Source organism: Halichoerus grypus, chromosome 4 (genome assembly GCF_964656455.1).
Source record: "Halichoerus grypus chromosome 4, mHalGry1.hap1.1, whole genome shotgun sequence".
Classification (NCBI taxonomy): domain Eukaryota; kingdom Metazoa; phylum Chordata; class Mammalia; order Carnivora; family Phocidae; genus Halichoerus; species Halichoerus grypus.
The window spans coordinates 88927466-88953302 of record NC_135715.1 but is presented as its reverse complement, the minus strand read 5'-3'; the positions used below and the strand labels follow the sequence as shown (position 1 = coordinate 88953302).

Sequence of the window (25837 nt, the reverse complement as noted above, 5' to 3'; positions counted from 1 at the left end):
CTGGCATCTGCGACTGGTCTCTCCTTATTCATGTCCACAGTGAGGCTCCCTTTCTTACTTTTCCTTTAAAAATTCTTTGTATTTCACATTTTTATTTCAAACATTACAGGGAATTTCAGTAACTATTTATCGAATGCCTATTTTGTGTTAGTCAGTGTGTTAATAGTTTTATATACATTATCTCCTTTGATTTATACAATATCAAACTGATATCATTATCCCCATTTTAGAGATAAGGAAACTGAGGCCTAGAGTGACCTCACCGACATTTATAAACTGGTGCATTGAGTCACATGGATTCAACCCATAATAGTCTGGTCCAAAGGACAAAGCTTTTTCACTACAACATAACCATTTCTGCACTTATAAAGTACGTAAGTACCCTGTACCCTTAGGAAGAATCTTGTATGTTGTTCCAAAGGAAGACAAAGTCTATAAAGTGTTTTCCCTTGAGAAGGCAAGTTCAAACAAAAGAGAAAGGAAAGCAAGTTAATGTGCAGAAAGAAATGTACGGCTGTAGACTCCCTGCTTATCAATGGGTACTACCCTAATTTGTATCACTGTATATCATCTTGTACTCTAAAATCAACTCCATCATCCACCCCTCCAAATACTCTACCCATTGATGTCTGAAATGTTTGAATCATACTTGTCACTCACAAACTGAATTAAATCCAATTTTATTCTCGCTGTGACTTTAAGAGAATGAATAAATATGTAAAGTATCCTTGATGCCTAGTTTGTCCATAAGCTGAACACAACCCCAACCCTCACCTGCGTTTCATTGGCCTGTGCAGTGTTGGCTCCCATCATACTCTTTTTATTCTTTTTAGAATTTTAAATCCATTGTCAAGATTTAAAATTTGGGAAGTTTTACGTGACCCACTTGTTTGACATTCATGAAAAGCATTATTACTTGTTACTAATGAATGTCACTGTTTCCTTTAGCCAAAAAAAATATTTTCTACCAGTTTTCTTCTCTCCCTCTCTCTTTCTCTCTTTCTCTCCCTCCCCCCATCTCTCTCCCTCTGACAATGAAGGTATGTATCAGGTTCCATTTATTATCCAAACCAAAGCTGGCTTCACTTGTTTTTATTACTCATCTGGCCCCTGTAGGAATTTGAGTTTGTATTTAAAAAATGTATTTTTGGTATTGTGCCTTGCATGATCAAATTAAATATGATTTTTTTTAATCTGGTCCTTGGAAGAGATTTTTATTCTTCGAGTGCTACTTGTATATCCCAACGCTTTGACAGGACATCAAATTGGTGCAGACAAAGTGCTGTAGTGGGTGAGGGAGACGGTGGTCAGCATTGACAGGCAGACCTCAGAATCTACCCTTTTCACCTTGAAAATAAAAACGGAGAGAAACAAAATCCTAGAGCAATATAGTTTCTTCAGGATTACATATGGGTTTGTCTTTAGTCGACTTTGACTACTTGGAATTTGCTTTGAATTCTCTGCTTGAAAAGATATTGAATTATGAAGACTCAAATTTTATTCTGTGTCTTTGTAACATTCATAGATGTTCTTTCAAACAGAAACAAAAGTCTTATTCCTGATCCTTTGAATGGCCTCTAAATACAGGTACTCAAATAACAGAAAATGGATAGGTATTTCTTTACCTTTTTGGTTACTTGACCTGAAGGGAATGTGTGTAGGCGACTATTTCATTTACTTATAACCAAGATGAATTGATACGTTTTTCTCCAAATCTCATGAGTTGGAGGCCAAATATTAACATTTAATTTTCTACAATGTTCTTTGTAGTATGAGATCTCCAATATAGAATTATAACTGGATGCATAAAAAGATGGATTGACTTGCCTAAGACCACAGAGGTTTCAGGGACAAAGATAAGAACTAAAATGAGTGTTGCCACTACCATTTTTGAGCATTTACCATAGATCAGGCACCATGCTAAGTGACTATATGATCTCATTTAATTCTCTCAATAACTCTGTGGTATAGACTTTATCTCCATTTTAAAATTGAGGATACTGGGGAATCTCAGAAATAAAATGATTTGCCCAGCCTAACACAGCTAGGAACTGGGGACTTGGGATTCCAGAATAAATATGTGTGCTTCTGAAGCTAAGTCCTTAAAGCATCACATCACACTACTCCTGCCATCCCTCCCCAGTTAAGAATTTGGGATATTATTTTCTGGTCTCTAAACTCAGAGCTGTAAATGATATGTAAATGATAATGAAATGTAACATTGATTTTGAGTGTGTGTTGAGTGTTTTATTGATTTCTTTGTGACTACAGAGAGAGAACCAATATGAATCTGCTCCTTTGTGTTCTTGTTATAAAATTGCTACATTATATACTTTGCCCTGAATATTGGCCAATTCCCATGCACCAGCAAGGTGATCCATCCTGTCCTTAACTAAGGCTGTGATGGGTGGGGAGTCCAGCCCACTCTGTGCAGTTTTCAGACTACCTCATATGACTCAGTTCAGCTCATCATTTCAAGTTGGTAGCACACCTGATGGATGGAACATGGAAATGAAAATGTCCCATCATATTTTCTAGCAGGACACCTAATGTTTGGATGAGTTAAATGGAGCAAGACAACAAAGCAAAGTTCACCTTGCACACTTAAAAAGGCTTTGAAAAATTGTGGTTACTATTTCAAGACTTGCTGTAATATAACATATTTTGTATTCCCCACCCCCCGCCTTCTTTCAGAAATTTCAGTCTTTTATTAGTCATGAGTTTCAAATTACCATGTCGGAATGAAATGTTAGCACATAATATACAGGCGTCTTCAAAGCGTACAAATATATTTATATTTGTTAAATTTAGACATGGCTATTTTTGGCATGCTTGTTAAATTTAGACATGGGGTAGATACCATGTATGTGATCAAGGCCCTGCCTCTTGTGCCCTGCAAACTTAGACAAAACATCTGATATATATCTTAGACTCAGTTTCCTCATCTGTGAATGAAAATAATAGTACCCACTGCGCAAGCATGTTGTGTGGGAAAAATATCCTTATCCCCTAGTATATTTCTGGCTCAGAATAGTTATTCATTCAATACAGGTTTCTTCTCTACACTTTTCTTCTCTCAGTTAAATGATATGTCCTTACCATGAGTCCAAAAACACAGCTTTAACAAAGGGAAAAACAATAGCTTCACCCTATTTATTTTTATTTTTATTTTTATTTTTTTTTTGCCAAAGGGTGACTAGTTATCTATTTGCCTAACTAACAAAGACAGTCATTAACTCCCAAGATCTTTAAAATATAGAGCAAAATGAAAAGCAACAAACAGGAAACTCTAAAGACTTGTTTTTACCTAGAGTTAAAAGGTGATAAGAAACATCCCAAGCTGATTAAAACCTGTAGGCAGGTGGCTGGAACAAGCACTGGGAGTGATTTCAAGTGAGATTTGTGGTGCCCATTTCAAGTTAGTTACTGAGATAGCCAATCTCTGTGGAAAGAGAGCTGATGTGTAATGTTACATCAACAAGGCATTGGGCAGGTGGGGCGCTGTCAGCTACAACAAGCAATAGCAAGCTCTGTAAATTACCTGTGTTTCCGGAAAGACAGGAAAAATGTAAATTCCACTGGTTTTTGGAAGGTGGCCAAGGGTTTTGTAATTGGCATTCCAGTTTTTTGCATATGCTTATGATATGAAAAGCCTTCTGGTTTCCCCTCCCCGCCCTCACACCCTGCTGCTGCAAACCACCCAAATCACCATTGAAAAGGGAGTCTTGGTAAAAGAGCCCCTACGTTACCCACATTTTCTCTCTCTTTTCTTAAATTTATGTTTTGCAGGACAAATGATACTGGCTTTCTTTCCTTCAAAGACCACTTGCCTGTCACTCAGATAGTTATCACTGATACCAACAGATCAAACTCAGAAGCTGCTTGGAGAATTGGTCCCTTGCGTTGCTATGGAGACCGTGAGTACTAAATCGAAAGAAGCTTTCTCTCTTCATTATATAAGCACAAGATGTTTTTATTCCCTTATCCCTTTTCCCTGCAATGTCCCTCAGTCTTGAAAATTATTCACATGCCCAGTGCTTTTCTACATCCCATTCTAAAACAATGAACCATGCTTAAGGGTTTTTTCATTTGCAGGGTACTTCTGGAATGCGGTATCATTTTATACAGAAGCCTCCTACCTCCACTTTCCTACCTTCCATGCGGAGTTCAGTGCTGATATTTCCTTCTTTTTTAAAACCACGGCTCTATCGGGAGTTTTCCTAGAAAACCTTGGCATGAAAGACTTCATCCGACTTGAAATTAGCTGTAAGTGTCCTCATTTATGAATTTAACGTAATGTCAACAGAAGAAGTCCGAGTCTTATCTTTGCCACAAACAGCTAGTACATGTGGATACTACCAAATTAATGCCTCTGGAAATCTGTAAAATTAGCCATGATAATTTCTAGTTCCTTCTAATGCTTTTTGTTTTATTATTGCCTATCAGTATGTAATCGTTCTCTCTTCAAAATAGTGCATTTTTCAAATTCTCATAGATATCTATTACAGCGTACTTTATCTGTCCATGGGTACTGCTTACCTTTGACTTTTAAGCTTCCACACCCCAGAACCTTTTCACTTCAATTTCCATGGAAAGCTTAATGTATTATTATTATGCATTCTATTCATATTTAGGATCTACTTTTTGTTGTATTTTTGCTCTGAAAGTAACTTCCTGATTTATTTCCCACCATTAGGAGTGTGTGACTACAGAATTCCCATTGTTTTTCAACTACTTCACCATAAGCAGCGGTGTAGCTAAAGGCTTTGACTCTAGAATATGGAGCATTGTCTAACATCCCATCTCCTATGTACAAGTTATATTCAGTAATGATTATGAAGTTAAATGAAGAATAATAGAAATATAGATGGCAAAATGTCCTAATATTGAACACCTACATGCAATAATACCAATAAAAAAAATTCCAGTACAGAAAAGAAAAGACATGATGGTTCCTAATTACATTAGTCCTTTTTTTTCTAAATAAAAAGGACAAAAACATACCGTATATTGGTTTGTTCCAGTAATAGTCATATTAAAAATTTCTGTTCCTTCAACTTTACTTCTGCAAATTTGTGGATGAATTCAACAAAATCAATTGTCTTCACATATGTATGTTCAAAACAGAGTATAATCAGATTTGCCCATCTATCTTATATCGATCAAAGGATAGTTTTACTAATTTTAAATTTAAAATAATTTTTTTTCAGATTAAGCAACAGACATGTAAATTTTAGGAAAGATTTTAAACATAAAGATAAATTTGGTAGATATTCATAAAAATATTTTATTTTATAATAAATTCCAGAAATTGTGATTCTTTCCACATGATTTCTTCAGGATCAATTCTAGCAACTTTTAAATATCTCTGCAATCTGGGGCGCCTGGGTGGCTCAGTTGGTTGAGCGACTGCCTTCGGCTCAGGTCATGATCCTGGAGTCCCTGGATCGAGTCCCGCATTGGGCTCCCTGCTCGGCAGGGAGTCTGCTTCTCCCTCTGACCCTCCCCCCTCTCATGTGCTTGCTTTCTCTCATTCTCTCTCTCTCAAATAAATAAAAAAAAAAAAAAAAAAAAAATCTTTAAATATCTCTGCAATCAATAAAAAAAAATTCACTAAAATATTTTCTTCAGAAATTTCATCACAGATTACTATTCTGTTTGGTAAAATCTTATATAATTCCTAAAGTTTTGCAGTTGTGTGAGCTCTCTTTGGGTGCAATCTGTGTGCACAAGCCCTGTGATAATGTGTATTCATGTGTTTCAACAGTAGATTTGATTTAAACAAGGATAGCACAGTAATTGTAAAAATGAGAAATCAGAAGCTGAATTCTTACTCTTAAAACTAAGCCCATATATTTGAGTCTGCATGTTCAAGAGCCAAAGGTGTATCTGGAGTTGTCTGTATTAACTTCCCTCTTGAATATAATATTTATTAAGTGGTAAGTAATAAAATGTGCTTGAGGCTTACATATACATTATTAAAAATTCATACTGATATCAGCATTTGTTAGAATTTAGACCAACAAAAGGCTTTTTTTGGTGGAGGAATGTTTTTTTCACTGATACGTTTAGAATTGCTGGTGCATGGCAATAATAAAAGCATCTACTTTTAGTTGCTTTTGCTGGCTTTCTGATTTTCTGCACTCACTGCCCACCCCCCTTATTTCTTATACACGGATGGACTGCCCCCACCAACTTGCCCTTGTTATGCCCTTGACCATGATGACTTGGGCTTGTCATTAGATGTCTCATATATCTGTGTCTACACGGATTTTCCATAGTTTCCATAGTTTTCCATAGTTTGATGGAGGCAATTGACCCATACTGTGATAGTGATGCAACTGCATGAAATACCCTTAAAAACATAAGTAACGTCTTGGCAACAGGAGCTTGGAAATTTGAGAGCTCCAGAGAAAGAAACAAAAGTGCTAGCTGGCAGAGATGACTGAGGTGTTTGCACCACCCCCTGCAAATCACCAAACACCTAAGTGTTTCTTTTGCAGTTATAGAACAACACATACAAGGAAAGAGATCTCTTTAATTGGTAGCTTTAACCTCCTTTACTCTGATGATTTAGACTATTAATGGGAGGAAGCTCTTGTGGCTTTCGTGTGAAATAAGATCTCTCCTATCTAACCTAGCCAGGCTCTGAAAATGTGGGGTTGAGTGCCAACCATTGCATAATGTGGATATAATAACCTCAATGTAAATTTAATAAAAATCAGGCCCTAAGGCCTTTTGATTCATTAAAGCAGCAGCAAATGTCATGGCATATTATCACAAGGTAATGAGCAATGATTTAGTGTTAATTACATTTCAATGTCCGATTTGTTTGTACTTTCTGGTACTGTATTTTGTCCTTCGGGTTATACAAAAATGTTTTAAATGCAGATGGTATTTAATTTGATGAAAATTTAAAAATCCATTGATATAATTGTTTGCCATACACTTTTTCACCAGGTTGAAGAACATATACTTTTTTGAAACAAGAAGATTTTATATAAAAATTTTAAAGTACAAGACTTCATATTTTTCAAAATACTGTATTTTATTATTATTATTTAAAAGAAGAAAAACAAATTGAAAGGGATCTTGCATTTCTTATTAACAGCTACACTCATCCTATGCCTTTTCTATAGATAAAATTTTCACCCTAAGGGGTTCATAACAAGATACTTCTACAGATCAGCTACTTATAAAGGAAATGGTCTTTAAACAGAATGGATTTCTCTTCCATCCCTAAGGAGTATTTCTCTATAACTATCTGAACAGAAGCTTCCAAAGTTGATATATCCATATTGTTCAACAGGGAACAAGAAGTCTCCATGAAATTTTCAATCCATTTCTTTCTGGGTTACTTCCAGCTAAGATGTGTGAATTATGTAGCCTTGAGATTAGTCCATATTCTATGAGAAACAAGACATTTCACAGTGTCAGGTCTTAGTGGAACTGTTTCAAATGAGACTGAGGGAAAAAATGAGATATTTTGACAATTATCTCACAATGGCTGTGAGGATGGAAACATATTTTGAAGTGGGTGAGGAGGAGCAGAGGGGAATGGCTGTTGAGAGTCAGTGTGGTGTAGCAGAAAGAGCCTATTGCTTAGAACCCCAGGTGGATTCAAATTTCCATCCCTCTAAGTTTAATCGTGAGCATGTTCTTCACCCCCTTAGTGCTTACTTATGCAAAATGGGGTTTATGATACCCATATGCCAATCAGATGTATTTGGCTACAATTAAATAAAATTTGATTTGAACTGGTAGACACAAGGATGGGGATTCACTGGTACTGGGACATGTGACTAAGTCCAGAATTGATGAGACACTTTATTTCTGGTTGGTTTCATCAGTTTCATAATGTTATCTGGATTCAATTTATTTCTCTTCCTGCACTGACTTCTGAATACCTTCTTCAGTCTAATGCTAGCTCTCCTTCAAGGGAGAGCTACATTTCAGCTGATGGGTGAAACTCCTGATGTGCAACACCTGAACACCTCTGACCAATGCCTCTGGCCATGGAAGTAAGGATTGCAGAGTGGTTTTGCCAAGGCCCACCTTTACACCTGGTTGGGGGTGGAGTGTGTGTGGGGGGGCTAACTCTCTCTAAATTCTATAAAGGAGGAAAAGTAATGTCCCTCTTAACTTCTCAGTTCTTGGCTGAGACCCCTGTAATAAAAGACAGAGTAACAAGAGAAAAACTAAACAGAAGTTTACTAACCTTCACACATTGTGCGTACATGGGAGATACACTGAGAAAAATGAGTAACTCAAAGAGGCGGCTTAGAACTATGGCTTATTATATAGCATGTTCAACAGAGAATGATAAATTTATGGAGAAATAATAGACAAAGGAAGGCAGTTTTAGGTTTCCAAGAGTAGTGATAAAGGCTAGTTAGTAAAGTTTGTTATGCAGATCCCTCTGGTGCCATCTCTAGACTGTTAGGGTCTAAAGTTGTCTCCAGGGGTGCCTGGGTGGCTCAGTCAGTTAAACATCTGCCTTCAGCTCAGGTCATGATCCCCAGGTCCTGGGAGCAAGCTCCATATCTGGTTCCCTGCTCAGTGGGCAGTCTGCTTCTCCCTCTCCTTCTGCCACTTCCTCTGCTTATGCTCTCTCTCTCTCTTTCTCTCTTCCTCTTGAATAAATAAATAAAATCTTAAAAAAATGAAGTTGTCTCCAGGCGATTAACTTTTGTCCTCCTGGTAGAGAAGGGAGGAGAGTCATCTTTGTAAATTTATGTCCTGCTTTAAACAAACAGGGGGAGAGCAGGGAGCTTTCCACGCTTCTGCTTCTTCTCAATTGCTTTCAGCTCAAAATCATCCTGATTTTAAAATAGCATATTCTGGAGTGGTGTATTTTGCAAGTTTTCAAGCCCATGGAAGAAGTGAATGAGATATACATATTTCATATATATATATATGTATATGTATTTGTTATATGATATACATATGTATATGGGGGAAAAAGAGAGAGACTTGAGTTGTGATGCTCAGCAGTATCATATCAAGAAAGTACCAAAAAAAAATAATATTACCAAATAATCCTCAGAGATGGTAAAATTAATACTACTAATAATTAAATTTATACATTTATATAATATAAAATGTAACACTAAAACTAAATTGTTTAGTGTCTACTCTGATTAGACACTGTATTAAATGCTTTTCATTTATTATTCATTTTTTTCAAACAATCCTATTGATGATCATCAAGATACTGCACTATGATTTTCATTGTTCAACTCCTAGTCCAATGTATAGATGAGGAAGGCGACCCTAAGGAGACTTAGTAACACACGTAGAGTTACACAGCTAGTAAGAGTCAAAATCCAGGATCAACCTACCTTTCTTCCTTAGTGCAACTCCCTATTCTGTTTTGCAAGACTGCCTCAAAACCCAAGAATGTTAGGATTCAGAAAAAAATAGAATTACTTTTCTCCGTGATTTGAAATGTAAGATATTGAGGAAGTCCTCGAAATTTTATGCAAAGTGTATGTCCTTTTTTCTAGAGTTGCCTTATCTCCAGAAATGTTTAATGATATGTCATGTAGTTCATATTTCCCTTTTTATAGATGTATGCACAGAAGATCAGAGAGGCTAAGTGACTTCTTCTTTGTCCATAAATGGTCCCTGGGATCTGTCTCATGCCCAACATGGGGTCAGGGCACAGGACATAGACACGAGGTTCTAGGAAGGGAGAGCATTATATAGGAGCCTCTACTCAGAAAGCCTCTCATCTTCTAAAAGAACTTGGTAGACATTCTCTTGAACTTACAGCACTTTCCCCCACTTAGCACGTTCCTTCTTTGTCAATCTTGAAAGTACACTGTGAGCTCATTGGGTTTCATTCATCTATGCATTCTCAGGGTCTAACACAAGACCTGGATTGGTAAAAACCTACTGAAGGGCTAAATGACTCTATACTTTTGTCTTGAACCACAAGGGAGTAAATGATGAGGGAAGATATTTGTCAGACAGGTGGGAGAAAGAAAGGCCAGGGGGTAAATTCATGTTGGAGCTAAGGGCTGACACAGCGCTCCTGGTTTTCCCCCCCAGGGCCATTGGGTAATTCACCATCTCTCCAGCAAAGGAGAGCAGACTTTGTTTTGTGTCAGGTCCCCATCCTCAGAGTCACTAGGCAATGTTGGAAGTATCACTTATCTACTTATGTTACTATTATTCAGTTGTTTCCAGGTACCTCTATTATATATTCTAGCTTTGACACCCCAGGGGCACAGCATAGGTTTGAGGGAAGAATATTTTTTTTCATAGGAAGAGTGGGTTAAAAATGAGCTCTGGAGACACATCACCTGGATTTAAATCTTGATTCTGCTCCATCTGGGTTGGAGCAACTTGTCAGCTCAGTTCCCTCAGCTGCAGTATGTTACCTGTCTCATAAGAGTATAGTAAGGCTTAAAATATTAAGGGGTTCATTCATGAAAAATGCTTAGCAGAGTGTCTGGTTTGTGGTAAGCACTCAATAAACATTAGCTCTGATTACTGCATTTTACTGATTGTCCCCAAGTTCTAGGAGGAATGGGCTGAACAAAGTATGTTTTTAATGGTGACCTAAATAAAATTAAATAGTAATAATTAAAAATATTTTTCAAGGAAGTTAATGCCTTGGTATAAACCAAAAAAAAAAATCTAAAGAAAATTACAAACTTGTATTTAGTATGTGTGGTGTAATGTTTTAATGAATGGGCCTTTGGTTGAATGAGAGCTTCCTATATACAAGCCATGGTGCTAGGTGTCCAAAAAGTGAAGTGTTCGTCTAGAATTTGCAGACTAGTTGGGGAGACAGACCATAAAAAGATCATTGTACAACAGGGGGATAAATGTTGGAGCAGGGATAAGCCTGTACAGGAACCCTACCAAGGAGGGGGGTGACAGGGGGTGGTGGGTAGATGCAGCAGTAGAGCAAGAGCTCCATAAAGATGTGCTGTCCATGTAGAACGTGATATCCACAAGACCAGATTTGCAGGAAGGCTTTTAGCAAAATCTTTAACATTTTTCCTCTCCAATTCTCACCAATTTTTACCTTTGTTCTGTAGAGAGAAATAAATTGAGGTCCCAGTTATCTCACAGTTAGTGTTTATTTGATCTCAAGAAGTGCAGAGCTGCAAGGTGGCATCTGTGCCCTGAATAAGAAACAGGAAATGGCTCAAAGGGCCAACTTCATTCTTATTTAATCTTTTAATTGTTGAACCCAATTTGTTCGCCTCAGTTCTGTCTCCTTTAATGCATGGACTTATGAGCCAAAGCCACGTGGCTGAGTTGGCCAGCCGTGCCACTATAGTAACACCAATAGCTATCACTTTGAGTACGTCTTATGTGCCAGGCATGGGTCTATGAACTTCATCAGGATTAAGTCATAAACAACCTGACAGGCACTATTTTTATTCCCATTTTACAAATGAGAAAATTGAGTCATGACAAGATCAAAAACGTGGCTGCAGGGTCCACGCTTTCAAATCCCATTTTAGGGCCTCTACCTTCCTGCGTCTCTTAATTTAGGTCAGGGCTCACCTTGACCAGAATGCAAAACAATTCAAGCTCTTAGTTACTTGAAATTCCACCTGCTGTGGGCTTCTTATACAAAGGCTGGTTTTCTGTTTGGGTTTAAAGGCTGAGGAGGGAGTGGTCCAGGGTGCTATTTGACCTTTGGTATTACTGATAATTCAGTTGATGACTTTGTCAAATAAATACCCATGTCCTATTTTAAGTGTAAAGGAGAGGGGGCTTCCCAAGGTGCCGAGAAGGAAGGGAAGATCTGTCGTAGGAAGGCTCCAGTGACTGAAAGGGCACTGTTTTCTCATCAACATCAATTTATAATTTGCCTCTCCACACCCTTCAGATTTAAGAAAAATTCTTATGTAATAATGGAAAATACAAAAAGACATACTCAATAGAGAAAAATGGAGAAGAATTCTACTTTTGGAGTCAGATTCTTTGTCCTGTCTGAGAAACTGAGAAAATGTTACTTCTCTGAACTTTAGTTTTTTCACCCATAAAATGGGAATAAAAATGATGCCTTTCTCACAGGGTTATTTTGAGAATTAAAATGACAGACTCTATGGTCAGTATTTAATATAGCACTCAGCAGAATTCATTGTACCTGTTGTGTTCCTGCTACTTGTCTCTCTTTCTCTCTCTCCCTCAATTGGTATGTCACCACCACCACCATCATCACCACCATCACCACCATCATCATCACCACCACCACTATCATCACCACCAACACCACCACTGCCCACACCACTACCACTGTCATCATCATCATCATTGGTATCATTACTCCTGACTGGCTGACTCCTGGAATGTGTGATATGCAAATTTTTATAGAAAGGTAGAAAGAGTCATAGAAGGGGGAAGGGGGCTTATGTTTGATCCCAGGCACCACTACTTGCAGTGATATGTCCTTGAGACAAGCACTTAAACTTTCTGAGTCTCCTTGAAATAGAGAAAAAAAAGTCATAAGAATAGCATGAATGATTATAATCACATGAATTAATGAAATAACATAGAGGAGAAGATTGGACTTTCAAGGGTATGAATCCTCTCCGTGCAGGAATGTAGCAGCCTCACTAATCTAGTATCTACAGATATCCATGAAGACACACTTGAAGCCAAAATAGACCCAGAAACCCCAGAGCCTTGCACTGATGCATGTTTATCAGATTGGCATCTATGGCCCTGACCCCTATCCTGTTTCCTGAATTCTCACAATGAGTATCAACTGGACCAAAAAAAGAGTTTGGGACTTAGTATCTAGTAATTTTCACAACTAATTGGTAAGTTTAATATTGCAGGGATTTCAAATGAAGACCTCCTCACCTTGTATTGACTTGTAGTTATTTATACCATTCTTCAGGGTGCGCCTGTGATCTCAATGCACTGACTGACACCTCCCCTCATCTTCCTACCCATTTCCCTTGTTGGTTTCAGCTCCATCTGAGATCACTTTTGCCATTGATGTTGGGAATGGCCCTGTAGAGCTCATAGTTCACTCTCCTTCTCTTCTGAATGACAACCAATGGCATTACGTCCGGGCTGAGAGGAACCTCAAGGAGACTTCACTCCAGGTGGACAGCCTCCCAAGGATGACCAGGGAGACTTCGGAGGAAGGCCATTTCCGATTGCAGCTGAACAGCCAGTTGTTTGTAGGTAAGGGACATTTTGAGTCCCCTCTGTACTAACACCCTACAAGACTTCTGTGTCACCAGGCCCAGGGAAAATTATGATTTTGTTTCAGACCTGAGGGATGGTTAAAATATGTCATAAAGCATTTATAACTATAGATTTCATTTTACAAATTCTTTCATTCTAGTTTCATTAGCCATAGCACTAAGAGATTATGCCACCTCTTAGAAATTCTGAGGTGGTCTCAGACTCTTTGTCTCTTTTCTCCTTGTACATATTGTCTTCAGATGTCCAAAGACTCCTATTATTTTTCATTCTTACAGTCAAAATCTACCTGTAGAAAAAGAATATATCAGCTATTTACACCTTAGTAGGTGTTGCCTCTAAGTCAGTGAGCCACGCATCACACCCTTCCTAGTGATATCTGATTCCTGATAATTATTGATAACTGTACAATAAAATACATTACAGAATTTCAAAGGGATGTGTCACCAGTCATATGGTGGGAGAAGGAACTACTGTTTTCCACAAGCTGCTTTGATGCTCCCTGAAATCACATCATTCAGGCAGCTTCCTTACATTTGCACAAAAAAGCAGGCCTGGCTCCCGAGCTGACATCCCTTCTTTGGGAAGTTCCTCCTGAGACTCAGAATCAGCCTCTAGACAAGTTGTTCTTCTGAACTGACTGCCACTGCTTATAGTGTGGACCAGAAAGTTTCAAATCTCCCTTACTGAGTCCATTCATTCATTCCATAAATAGTCACTAAGCACTGAAAACAAGTCAGGAGCCTTGTTGGATGATGGGAATTGAAAGATAAATTGTGCAATGACACTACCTTTCAAAGAGCTGTGTGTGCCTGTGTGTGTGTGTAGGAAAGAGAGACCGAGAAACAGCAATAGAGAGGAAGAGAATTTAGCCACATGAGTCTAAGGTAGGAAAGGTCAGCCTCATAGCTAGAAATTAGAAAGGATTTTTTGAAAGTAGGTTGAGCAGGGCTTGTAAATCCTTAAAGTACAAATTATAGTTGTAAATATTAGGGCCATTGTAATATTATCAAAGCTAAGAAGCTGTTCTTTTTTTATTTTTATTTTTTTAAAGATTTTATTTATTTATTTGAGAGAGAGAGAATGAGAGACAGAGAGCATGAGAGGGGTTAGGGTCAGAGGGAGAAGCAGACCCCCTGCTGAGCAGGGAGCCTGATGCGGGACTCGATCCAGGGACTCCAGGATCATGACCTGAGCCGAAGGCAGTCGCTTAACCAACTGAGCCACCCAGGCACCCAAGAAGCTGTTCTTATATAAAACTTGAAGTTCAGATGTTTAGAACAGTGATATAAGTAAGGTCCAAAATTTTCCAGTCAACCCAGATTCAATTTTCTTTCCTTATTTATTTATTTAGCCAACTCTCACACTACAGAGGTTTACTACTAGTAATGAAATGCCATAAGTAATAAATGGGGGTTTCTTACAAGTTTTCTTTAAATGGGTTTTGTGCAACTTTTAACTCTGACAAAAGCAGTCACTAATAGCATACCAGCTAAAAGAAAAAATAAAGTAACAGAATATGTCATGTTTTGTCTTCTCAAGAGGAATCATATTTCTTTCTTCATGTGTCATGTTTTACCTATCTAGCAGAAACTATAAGTGATTAAAAGCATTTCTATGATTATAAGGCATTTACTTAATTAATAACCTACATGAGTGGTATGATTTACTCTTAAAATATTTTTGAAAATTTATATTGCTGTTCTAATTCTATTTAAACATCACATTTCATTTCTCTGAAGAAGTTTGCTAGTCGTCAAGATTTAATGTCTTTTTTGGTGAAATCAATTCAAGTAGTTTGCAATTTTCATAAATTATATTCCATGCCAAAGTTTAATTTATCTTCAGGCAGTATTTGTGAATCTTTCTGGCAGAAAGGTGTATATAAGATGGAATAATATTTTTTATCCTTTCATGCAAATTTCATGTCGTTATGAAATTATCATATGGCCTGAATATGTGATAAACTTTGTGCAAGTCAGAAGGGAAACGTCATGGCTGTGTTTTATGGCAGGTTTTTATCTCCAGACATTTCAGTTAAGTTGATCACAAGTGCAGGGAGTTGTAGGAGCATGTCGATGGGTCTGGAGGACATACCCTGCTCGAGCTGGAGCCAAGGTCAGCTGCGGTGAGAGCACCTGCTTCTGTTATGTTTCCCTCCAATAAGTTCCATCTCAGATGTTACTCTGCTTTATTGAATTTGTCTTAATGTACTTGAAGAAGAAAAAAAACATGCTGTTGGAGGTCATTTTAGTCTGTTGGTTTGAATTCTGTTGTTTAGTGTTCAGCAATATGCCCATTTAAACATGCCAGGTGGCCAAAAATGCTGAAGTCCCAGTATTTCCATTTTGTACCCTTCAGTGGTCCAAAACCAAAACCAAAAAAAAAAACCAAAAAAACAAAAACCAAAACCCTTTACTTAGCTCTAGCAGCCAAAATGAAGAATTATATTCCCCATCATTCAGAAATTCAGAGACACTGGATATTTATATTTGCTAGGCAGAAAAAGATCTGATTGCTGTGTACTTCTTCCCAGGGATAGATTGAAGGTAGCAGTATTTTTTTTTGGGGGGGTGCTTTTCTGGATCTTACTCTGTATTCTATTTTTCTTTTTTTTTTTACAGTTCTTTTTTTTTTTTTTTTATGTTATGTTAGTCACCATACAATACATCATTAGTTTTTGATGTGGTGCACCATACAATACATCATTAGTTTTTGATGTAGTGTTCCACAATCCATTGTTTTCGTATAAGACCCAGTGCTCCATGCAGTATGTGCCCTCCTTAATACCCATCAAGGGGCTAACAATCCCCCCTCCCCCCTCCCCTCTAAAACCCTGTTTGTTCCTCAGAGTCCATAGTCTCTCATGGTTCATCTCTCCCTCCAATTCCCCCCCCCCCATTTTTCCCTTCCTTCTCCTAATGTCTTCCATGCTATTCTGAAGGTAGCAGTATTTAAATATTCATTTGGATATGCCTGTCTGGATACCTTTAGCCATTAAAGATCTTTCAGTCAAAACAGAGCATCATTCAACATTGTAATCACTGGTGTTGATGTGTGCTCGTGAGTGCTTCCTGAGTACCAGAAACAGGTTGAATTTTATAGAACAGGATGTAACTCTGCACACTGCCCCTGTCATTGAAATGTGACAAGTTGAAGTGTTCATATATGAGTCAATGCATGCTGGATTCCCAGAGTTAATATTTTTATTTTCAGACTTTTATCACCATGATAGTTAGGGACATTTGCAACCATGCCATACTACTGATCACATGTCACAGTTTTTTTTTTTTTTTTAACAGAGTGAGAGAAACTTCATAACACATAGAATCTGAAATGTATGCTGCAAGCATGTAATTGTCTCATCATTGAAACTCTTGGAGGTATTACCCCTCTGGTTTTCTGTTCCCCACAAATGTGCCAGTCAGTGTGCAGATGAGGCAAGAGGAATCCAAGAACTAGCACCCATTGCTGAAAGTGAAATGGAGAGACGTGGGTGTGTAACCCATGTCAAGAGCAAACAGGACACAGGACATTGGTTAAAAAACACCTAGCCCGTGTATACCCGTTGTCTTCATCTACAAAATGGAAAAGAAGAGTCTGGTAACTGATCTCTCAGGATCCAAAGATCGACAACCTCCATGTTTATGTTAGGAATGACAATCATTCTTATCCCCATTCTCCCCAAAACTGAATTGCATCTTTCCAAATTTGCTGCAATTATAGACATTTTATAAAGATGTGGGTCTGTGAGTCTCATTTTTTTACTGCTTTCTTCTTATTTTGTTTGTCTTTCATGGGCTTGTGTTTTGTTTGTTGGTTTTCATTGTTTTTGTCTTAGCTGTTTACTTCTGTCAAAGTAAACTGAAGTTGCTCCCATTTTACAGTTCCTTGAGGAAAATACTACACTATGAAAGAGAACAATATGATTCTTGATAAATCATAAAGTTCAAAGAGATCCCTAAAGATGATGTTCCTGCTTCCATGCTGGTAGGGAAAAATTATTCCTATTTGCAGGTGAAGCATGCTAAACTTCTTGCGGTCAGTGGTGAAGCCAGTCAGGGAGAGTGCACACACAGTAACTCTGCGCTCCAGAACTGCATAAACAGGTGCTCTGTGGCAAAATACAGCCACACACATGAGCTGCCAGAGAATCTATATGTGAATAGTCACTTACATTTATCCTTGTAACTCAGGAGGATGGCTTTCCTCATGCAGGCCAGTAGAGTTTTCTATTTGAGAGGATATAATGTGTCTCAAAGCACAGGAGGACGTATGTATCCTTTTCACATTAAAAAGTTACAGAAAAATTACCTTTTAGCATATTTGTTATATAAGCCATAGTGTATAGAAGATGTTACTTAACATTACATCAGTGGGGAAACCAAAAGTAAAGGAATCATTGTCTTTTCAACATCATATAAATTAACCAAAAATGTTTATTTTTTCAAAGGTAAGTCATACATCAAGTATACTTGAATTATTTTTCTTAATAAAAAAAATTGAATATGCAATTTCTGATATTCCCCATTAATAGTTAAAAATAAGAAATTGTTGTGATGAGTTTAAGAAGTTGATAAGAGACCTCATAATGCCAGCAGGGCAAGTCCCAGAAATGCTGTGCTTCGTTGCTATGGGCTAAGTACCTAGACGAGCACCCAGTGTCCACTCAATAAAAAATTCTATGATGAAAAAAAAAGCAGAAAACAAAACAAAACAAACAAAGAAACAATGATGCAGAACTACCTGCTTTTACCCCATGCATTTTCTTTCCCCAACACCACTGTTCCACCAAATCACACTCTTATAACTTGAAAGTGTTTTGAAAGAACATTGGTTCTATTTTTATATTAGAAGTAAATGATTAAATCACCCCCTCCTGCAAAATTTTGTCTCTTCTTTAAGATATTCAGACTTGAAGGCATTTAACCCATTCCAATAGCCCATTTTTAGTGTTTTCTGCCCCTCAATACTCCAGAAACTTTTTGAAATGTTTATCTGCAACCCTTTCTGTTTTAAATAAAGCTCATTTCATCATATGCTGGTCTGCATTGGATTGATAATGGGTAATTGAAGGAGAATGTAAAGTTTTCTTGTTTAGTTTGATTGATTGATTGCCATTGATAAAACATATCACAAGTCATACTGTCTTTTTAAAGGAGGGTGCAGTATGGCATATGGCATCATTTTCTTCAGCAAACCCAGGGAAAGAAGCCCTGAGATTTAGACTACACAAAAACCCAATGTTAGAGCAGTTACTCTGATTCCTCTGGCACTGGCAGCCATCAAAATTTATAACCCGGTAAAAAAAAAAAAAAAAAATTAGGGCAGTGTCATTTACGTGGAGCTGGGGTGATAATCATAAAAAAAGAAAGTAAATCCAGACCATTATGGAAAATAAAATCAGTACTCCCTGGATGTTCAAGGACCTGATCTAAGGGACAGAAGGGAGGTGAGAAGTTGTTTATGTTTTTTTCCAAAGCCAAAATGCCATTGAGCATTAACAGTCAGGGAAAATCCGGGTTGGATAAAAGCGGACCCAGCAAGGCATGCAGACGCTGGGACTCTATCCGCGGCTTAGTGAGCCTGTTTCAATTTCTCCAAGGCTTTGTCGACATAGCTGAGGATTCAGAGAAGGAGGTGAGAAAGCCCTTGAGCAGAGCGATGGAGGGGAAGAAAATGTAATCGCAATCCTCTGCAAAGTGTTACTGGCAGATTTACACTCAGTTCACATGTTGTTACCAAGTTTCTTCTGATCCAAGAAGGAAGGGATTTGGCTTCAAAATCACTTGTGTAGTGGAAAGCAATTTTGTAGAAAAGGAGAGAAGTGCCACGTTTCGATCCAGCTTCCTCCATCATCCATGCACCAGGTTAAATGGTGAGGGTTGTCTCAGGATCTACTTATGCTGTAGAGAGAGGCTTAGGAACCCATGGCAGATATGGGAATGTGCTGCTCAGGTCCCTCTTCAAGAAGGACTTGTTGCCCTGCCATGGGAAGGCTGTTGGCAGTTAGTCTTCATGTGTCTACCCTTCAGGGACTGCCTCAGCTATAGAGAAACACCTGGACAAAGTCACATCCTTTGCTAGGGTGTCCACAATGACCATCTGAATCCAGGGTATAAAGGTTTGGCTATTTTGGCCCAAGGCTCTCATGGGTTTTTTCTATTCCCACTCCACCCCTCTACCTGTGACCCTACCCATCACACCAGGTTATAATGATCTGGTTATTGTCTCTCTCCCCTCTAGTGGTTTCATTGTGGGCATACATAGTACCTAATTTATCTTTACATCCTTGTGCCTGCTGCAGGTTCTCTGATATATTTTGAATTCAGTAAATGTATAATCAATTCCTGAAAGGATTGAATGCAAAGTTCCAAATGCTGGCTCTTTTAATACTGACTTTATTTTAAGTCATTTACCTTTTCTGAGCCTCAGTTATTCCATCTGCACACTGGGCTTAATAATCAATACTTCATAAGTCAATGGCAAAGATTAAATGAACATTTTTTTTTTCTCCTACTTGGAATTCTCTGTCAAGGGTTATTAAATAAGAGTTGCAAGCAAAATATCATTTTAAATGGGAAATTATTTGTGCCCCCACACCAGGGGGATAATAAGGCACTGCTTTGCCTGGAAATTTATGAGATTTGACATTTAAAGGATACATTCAATTAGTGCAATAGCTCCCAGGGGAGGGATCCTGCCGCACACTGGGTTTTATCCCCTCTTTGCACAAATCAGCAAAATTGTCCCCACATGGTAGTGTATCTGATGTGTGAATGCCTCAAAAGCTGAGGTAGGGCCTTTAAAAAAGGGAACTTTATAGCCGTCGTTGTCTTAGCAACTAGCTTTCAAAGGGAAAGGGATTTTCAAAACCCCATTTTCAAATTGTTATATGGTACGCACAAGCTTGCTCTGAGGTATTGCCACTGGATTCCCTTTGCGGTTGCTCTTGTTTTCCCTGTGCTCTGGTGGGTGAAGAGGAGCTTATTTATGGAAAATCCTGTCAGATCAGAGAAGGTGCTCAGGCCAGTCCCTCCATTTGATGATTCAATGATACTGTAAGTTTTATGAAATAAACTGAAAGCCGTCCACAGCCAACACCCATTTGTGGAGACATCTAAGTAATCATGACCTTCAGTGACTGCCTTTCTCTTAGCCCATGCTGCCAGGAAGGCAGCAGCAAAAAGCCAAACCAGTTTTTGTTTTTGTTTTTGTTTTTTTTAATTGGAATAATTTTCAGTTTTTGTTTTAATTGAAGTAATTTTTTAAGCAAAGTTTATTTTTTGTTCTTTCAAGTATCAGCCTTATCCTCTCTTCTTTCCCTGTCCAAATAACCCTAAGGACCAATAAGTTCTTCATAACAGATTATGCACCATTTTGCCAGATTGGGGAGAAAACACTGAAAGGTGTCGGATCCTGTCCCTCCATTTGCCACTGTGTCTTTCTTCCCTTCTCTCACTATTTTTTTGGACACAATTCATTTAACAAATATTTTCTGAACATATTTTGCGTTATCAGCCCTAGGATAGGTAACAAGAGCATGAGAATGAGTAAGATCCATTCGCTATTTAAGAAGTACAGGCTTTGAATGGGGAGGAGAGGTTTTAAGCCAGGTCCCTTAGGATGTGGTATGGGGGTGCATATCCAAGGGGTGTGAGCAGGGCTAAAGGGGTGTGGCTTTCAAGTCTAACCTGGAGGCTGCTTCTGGGCTATCCCTCATGAAAGTGTTGTTCAACAGGCCATCTTTGGAGTTATCTGCTTTGCTGGAAAGAAATTATTTGCATCTCTACTGAGTAAATGTCATCCATGTTTTTTGCTTTATTTCAAGTTTCAGGTTTTTTTTGTTTTTTGTTTTTGTTTTTTGTTTTTTGTTTTTTTTCCTGACAAGAGAGAGTTGCTTCTCCCATTTGATGCTGTGTCCCTAGTCACACTGCAGCCATCACTTCCCCAAAAGAAGTTTGGAGTAACAAAGATCTCCAAAGTGATTGCTGCAGAAATGCATCAAAGTGTGGTGAGAATGTTAAAAGATTGGACAGTGAGAACTGGTTGCCCCTGACCTGCCAATACTACATCCTGTTTAGTGAATTGAAGCCTTTGTTAAAAAATATATTTTAGGGTGTGCTGGTATCACCCATAAAATCACTCTGGGCCAGGGGAAATATTAGGGAAAATTCTTAAAGCTTATAATTACAGAACTTTTACTTTATCTCCTTTGAATGAGTCTGCGCTTTAGCTCCCAGGACAGTATCTGTTCTCAGTAGGGCCATGCTGGAGAAAACTAGCCCGCAATTGTCAGGCGCCCAAGTATATGGGAAATCTAGACATTGATGCTAATAGAACAATAACTTGGCCAGGCAGCAGCTGTGAAGAATGTAGGTGCTCCAGCTGATTCTAGTAATGACCTGGGCTCATATGGCATTTCTCATCCAGTTGTTCTTGCAAGAAGGGCAATAATCTCTCCTCTTTCACAGGAGCCTTTGTAACTTTTCTTTAAAACTTTTTGATACTGATTTTTCATCTTCAAAAACTTTGGTAGAAGGAAGCACAATGAGGCATGAGTTGGCTCTCATCTTTTCAAGATGCGAGATGATCGTTGTGTCAAAATGACTCTCTTGGCTGTTCTAGACCCATAATTATGATTATGGGAACTTTTCTGCCCCATCATCTTGATATTCTTTCAGGGGTACCTCCAAACGATATGCAAAGCAACAATCAACCACCTTGAACTACAGTGGGCTCTATTCCCTGTGGCTCCACGTTAGCAACAGAAACAGAAACACAGTTCAAGTCCTTGCTTGTTTCTTTCCCCTCCTCCTGAATTGTAAATAATTCCCAAATGTGGTTTTCCATGGAATGCATATTTAGCACTCTGGGCAAAATGTTGTGCCCTGCCACCATTCTTTAAAAAGAAAGCAAATGTTTGTTTTGGGCCAGTAGTTTTGAAAACAAAACAACAAAAAAAGCAAGCCTCTTTGCAGAAAACCCAAGTAGCAAGATAAATACCTCCTATACACCCTGACCCACACACCAGACACAAACATGCTGATGCTGTCAAAGGTATTCCTTAATATCCAAATACCACATGGATTAATAAATGGCTTTTAGAGATATACACAATTCTATAACAAGGAGTTTCATTTGAAACTTGATATAACAAGTTAATTCTAAAATGACTTTTAGAGAAAGGAGATCCAACAGCATTATACACAATATACATAATAAATGAAAAGATTTATTTTAAATTATACAATCAATATGTAAATACACACTCAATAAAAATTAGTCATTAATACCTCCAAGTACCCTTATTAGAGGCAACCAATATTAGAGCCACATGAGATTTTTCAGGCATTGTTGAAGTTCTTACATACATTTAGGTACCCTTAGGAAATACTGTACAATATTATTATTTGTAGATATATTTACATAAACAATATATTCATATGTATTATACCACAGCTTTCTCACTTTTTTTTGTTTTTGTTTGCCTTTTTTTTTTTTTTTTTTTACCTGAAATACATCATGGAAACCATAGCATGTCAATACAAATAGCGTATTAAAACTGCTATATAGTGTTTTACCTAATACTTTCAGTTTTTGCCTATTTTGTTGCTATGTTTATGTCTTTAATGCACCTGGAATTTGTTTAAGTTTCTGAGTTAGGGTTGTGATTTTATTTGTTTTTCAAAATCATAGTTTCCCATCTCCATTTATTTCATGGTTCTTCTTTTTCCTAGTTACTTAGAGCTCCAATGTATATCATAATGTAAAAAAAAAAAAAAAAATCTCTCTATATAAAGAGTCTATTTCTGGATTTCTTAGAAATGTCTGGATCCTTGGAATGTTTGGCTGGCTCAGTTGGTAGAGCATGCAGCTCTTGATCTTAGGGCCATGAGTTCCAACCCCACACTGCATGTAGAGCTTACTAAAAAGCAAAAACAGAAACAAAAACAAAACCCAGGAATTTCTGGTTTCTGTTTTATTTAAATAATTTTGTTTTTCCCAAGTACTACACCAACATCACACTTACAAGGTATATTTTGATACTGAATAGGACAAGTTTTGCCCCCGTGCACACCTCACTCCTTTTTTTTTTTAACACTGTATTAACTATTCTCAATCATTTTCCTTTCTTGTGGAACTAGCTTTTTATGTTCTATGAAAATAATTTTGGGGGGCTATTGATTGGATTTTATCGTGTTAAAGAAATTAGCTATACAATACTGGATCATACAGAAACATATTTTACTTCTTCAGGTATTCTTTAGGAGTGAAGATAAAATTGTATTGTTTCCTTCATATATGCACATCTTGTTAACTTCTAGGTGTTTTGCTGCTTTTATTATTAAATAAGATTTTTTCCTAGCTATTCCATTTTCCGGTTGGTTATTGTTGTTATATAGGACCGTGATTGATTTTGTATGCTAATACTTATATTTATCCACATTCTTATATCTTTATTTTATTTAATTAATAAATTTATTTTTTAAAAGATGTTATTTATTTCAGAGACAGAGAGAGTATGAACAGGGAGAGGGGCAGAGGGAGAGGGAGAAACAGACTCCCCACTGAGCAAGGAGCCAGATATAAGGCTCAATCCCAGAACCCTGGGATCATGACCTGAGTCAAAGGCAGACACTTAACCGACTGAGCCACCCAGATGCCCCATATCCTTTCATTTGAATTGTAATAATTTGTCAGTATTGTTTTGGGAGGATTTTCTAGGTAGACAATTATACTATTTGTGCACATAATGAAGTATTTGTAATGACTATGTATGAACAAAATCAATTATTTTTGGGTGTAATCAATGCCCCCAGCTCCATTTGGGGAAATTTCTTTAAAAGGGTAGAATAAGGCCAATGATAATAATATTTTCATGGTTATTGATACATATTGCTGAATTATTCTTGAAAAGTTTTTCACAGCATTCATTTCCACCAAACAAATAGGAAATACTTTCAATCTGCTGTTAAGTGATCCTAAGTTAACAGTCTCTTTCCCAATTTTTTGAGGAGGATTAGTGTTTTATTTGAGGTTCCGCAATTTATTTATTTATTTTTAAGATTTTATGTATTTATTTGAGAGAGAGTGAGCGAGAGAGAACAAGCTGGAGGAGGGGCAGAGGAAGAGGGAGAAGCAGACTCCCCACTGAGCAGGGAGTCTGATGCAGGGCTGGATCCCAGGACCCTGGGATCATGACCTGAGCAAAAGGGAGAAGCTTAACCCACTGAGCCACCCAGGCACCCCAAGGTTCCACAGTTTATAGTGAGGATTAAATCAGAAAGTGTCTGTGAAGCACAGTGCTTGGAAAGACTTTTTAAGAAGTAAGCTCTTAGTTCAAATTGACTGTTGCATCATTATTTTACTTTTTAAACATCCAGTTAGTGTCACCTGTATTATTAAATGGTGTGTGTTTATTGGATTATGAGCAAGAAATCACTACATCTGGCCAAATTCAACCAGATGCATGCCTTGTTCTTAAGAAAATCATGTTTTAGAATTAAAGTTTCCACTAGAATTTCCTTCTGGTACCAAGACTCTGTCAGTTGGAGGGGTGGGATAAAAGCAGAAGATAACTGATGGTTAGTGTATTTATATTTATTCATCATGTATATGCTAAATCTGCTACAACTTTAGAATTTGGAATCTCGGTGGTAAATGCACCTGTAGTTCAGTTGGCTATTGTAATTCATATAAAAAACAGCTGCTCCAACTTCAAGGTCAAAAAACCAAGCACGAAAGGAAGAAAGATAGAAAAAAGGAAAGTTATTATTTTTGTGACTCTGTAGTCCAACCTGGCACATTCAGTGTTTTATCAGGAGTTCTCAACAAAGGAATTTTGCTTGAGCATGTGAAGGAAAGAAGCAGGCACCCAGGAAAGAAATAGTGGCTTTTGCACTTCGTGCCAAGAACTACAAAAAATTTGAGATATTACTCTGAAAGTGATGAGCATTTGTGAACCTGACACATGGAGGTTTTCTAAGACAGGCTTAGAATGATGATAGTGACATTTTTACGAGTTGATTCATACTCAGTCAAAGGAAACATCATCATAATGAACGTGCTAGATACCAAGGGCCAACTGCAGCGTCTCATGCAGAATTGCTTCTAGCTAGGCCAGCCAAATAATGGTGATAGTTATCCGGAAGAGTGAGGTCAAACTCAAGAGAATAAATGCATGCATGCATATTACTTGCTGGAAGAAACCATGTTAGAGATAAGGGTAAGAAGGTAGAAGGATCACTTAGTTATAGTACTGACTCAAATTGTCTAATCAAATCATTCATTTTAGGATTTTAGAGCTTTCAAGATATGCAGGCTTTGAAGGTCAAGAGATCACAGTTTAACACCTGACTCTGCCATATAAAATCTGTTTGATTCTTGACTCTGGCCAAAGCAATCTCTCTGGCACTATGTTTCCTCAACTAGGTCATGCAAATAATATGAAAAATACATTTTTTCCCTTTGGGTATTCAGTGAGTTAATGATAAAGTTTCTAGCATACAAGTATGTTTGAAATGTATTTTTTTAAGAAAAAATAGAAGCATTGTTCTGATTCTCTGTCAGCTTTCAGATTAAATGAAAGCCTCAAAAACATGACTATCAGCTGCTTTGAGGATGATGCTAGAGTTTTGTTGTTGTTCTT

General features: G+C 37.7%; 1 protein-coding gene across 2 annotated transcripts in view; it reads left to right on the top strand.

The window, feature by feature from the left end:
- CNTNAP5 (contactin associated protein family member 5) overlaps positions 1–25837 on the top strand; it is a 791720-nt gene that overhangs the window by 652846 nt on the left and 113037 nt on the right. For both annotated transcript variants that reach the window (XM_078070660.1, XM_078070661.1), the window contains exons 15-17: positions 3790–3917; positions 4096–4266; positions 12946–13164. In XM_078070660.1, coding sequence (XP_077926786.1) covers positions 3790–3917; positions 4096–4266; positions 12946–13164 — 518 coding nt within the window. The remainder of the gene's footprint in view (positions 1–3789; positions 3918–4095; positions 4267–12945; positions 13165–25837) is intronic.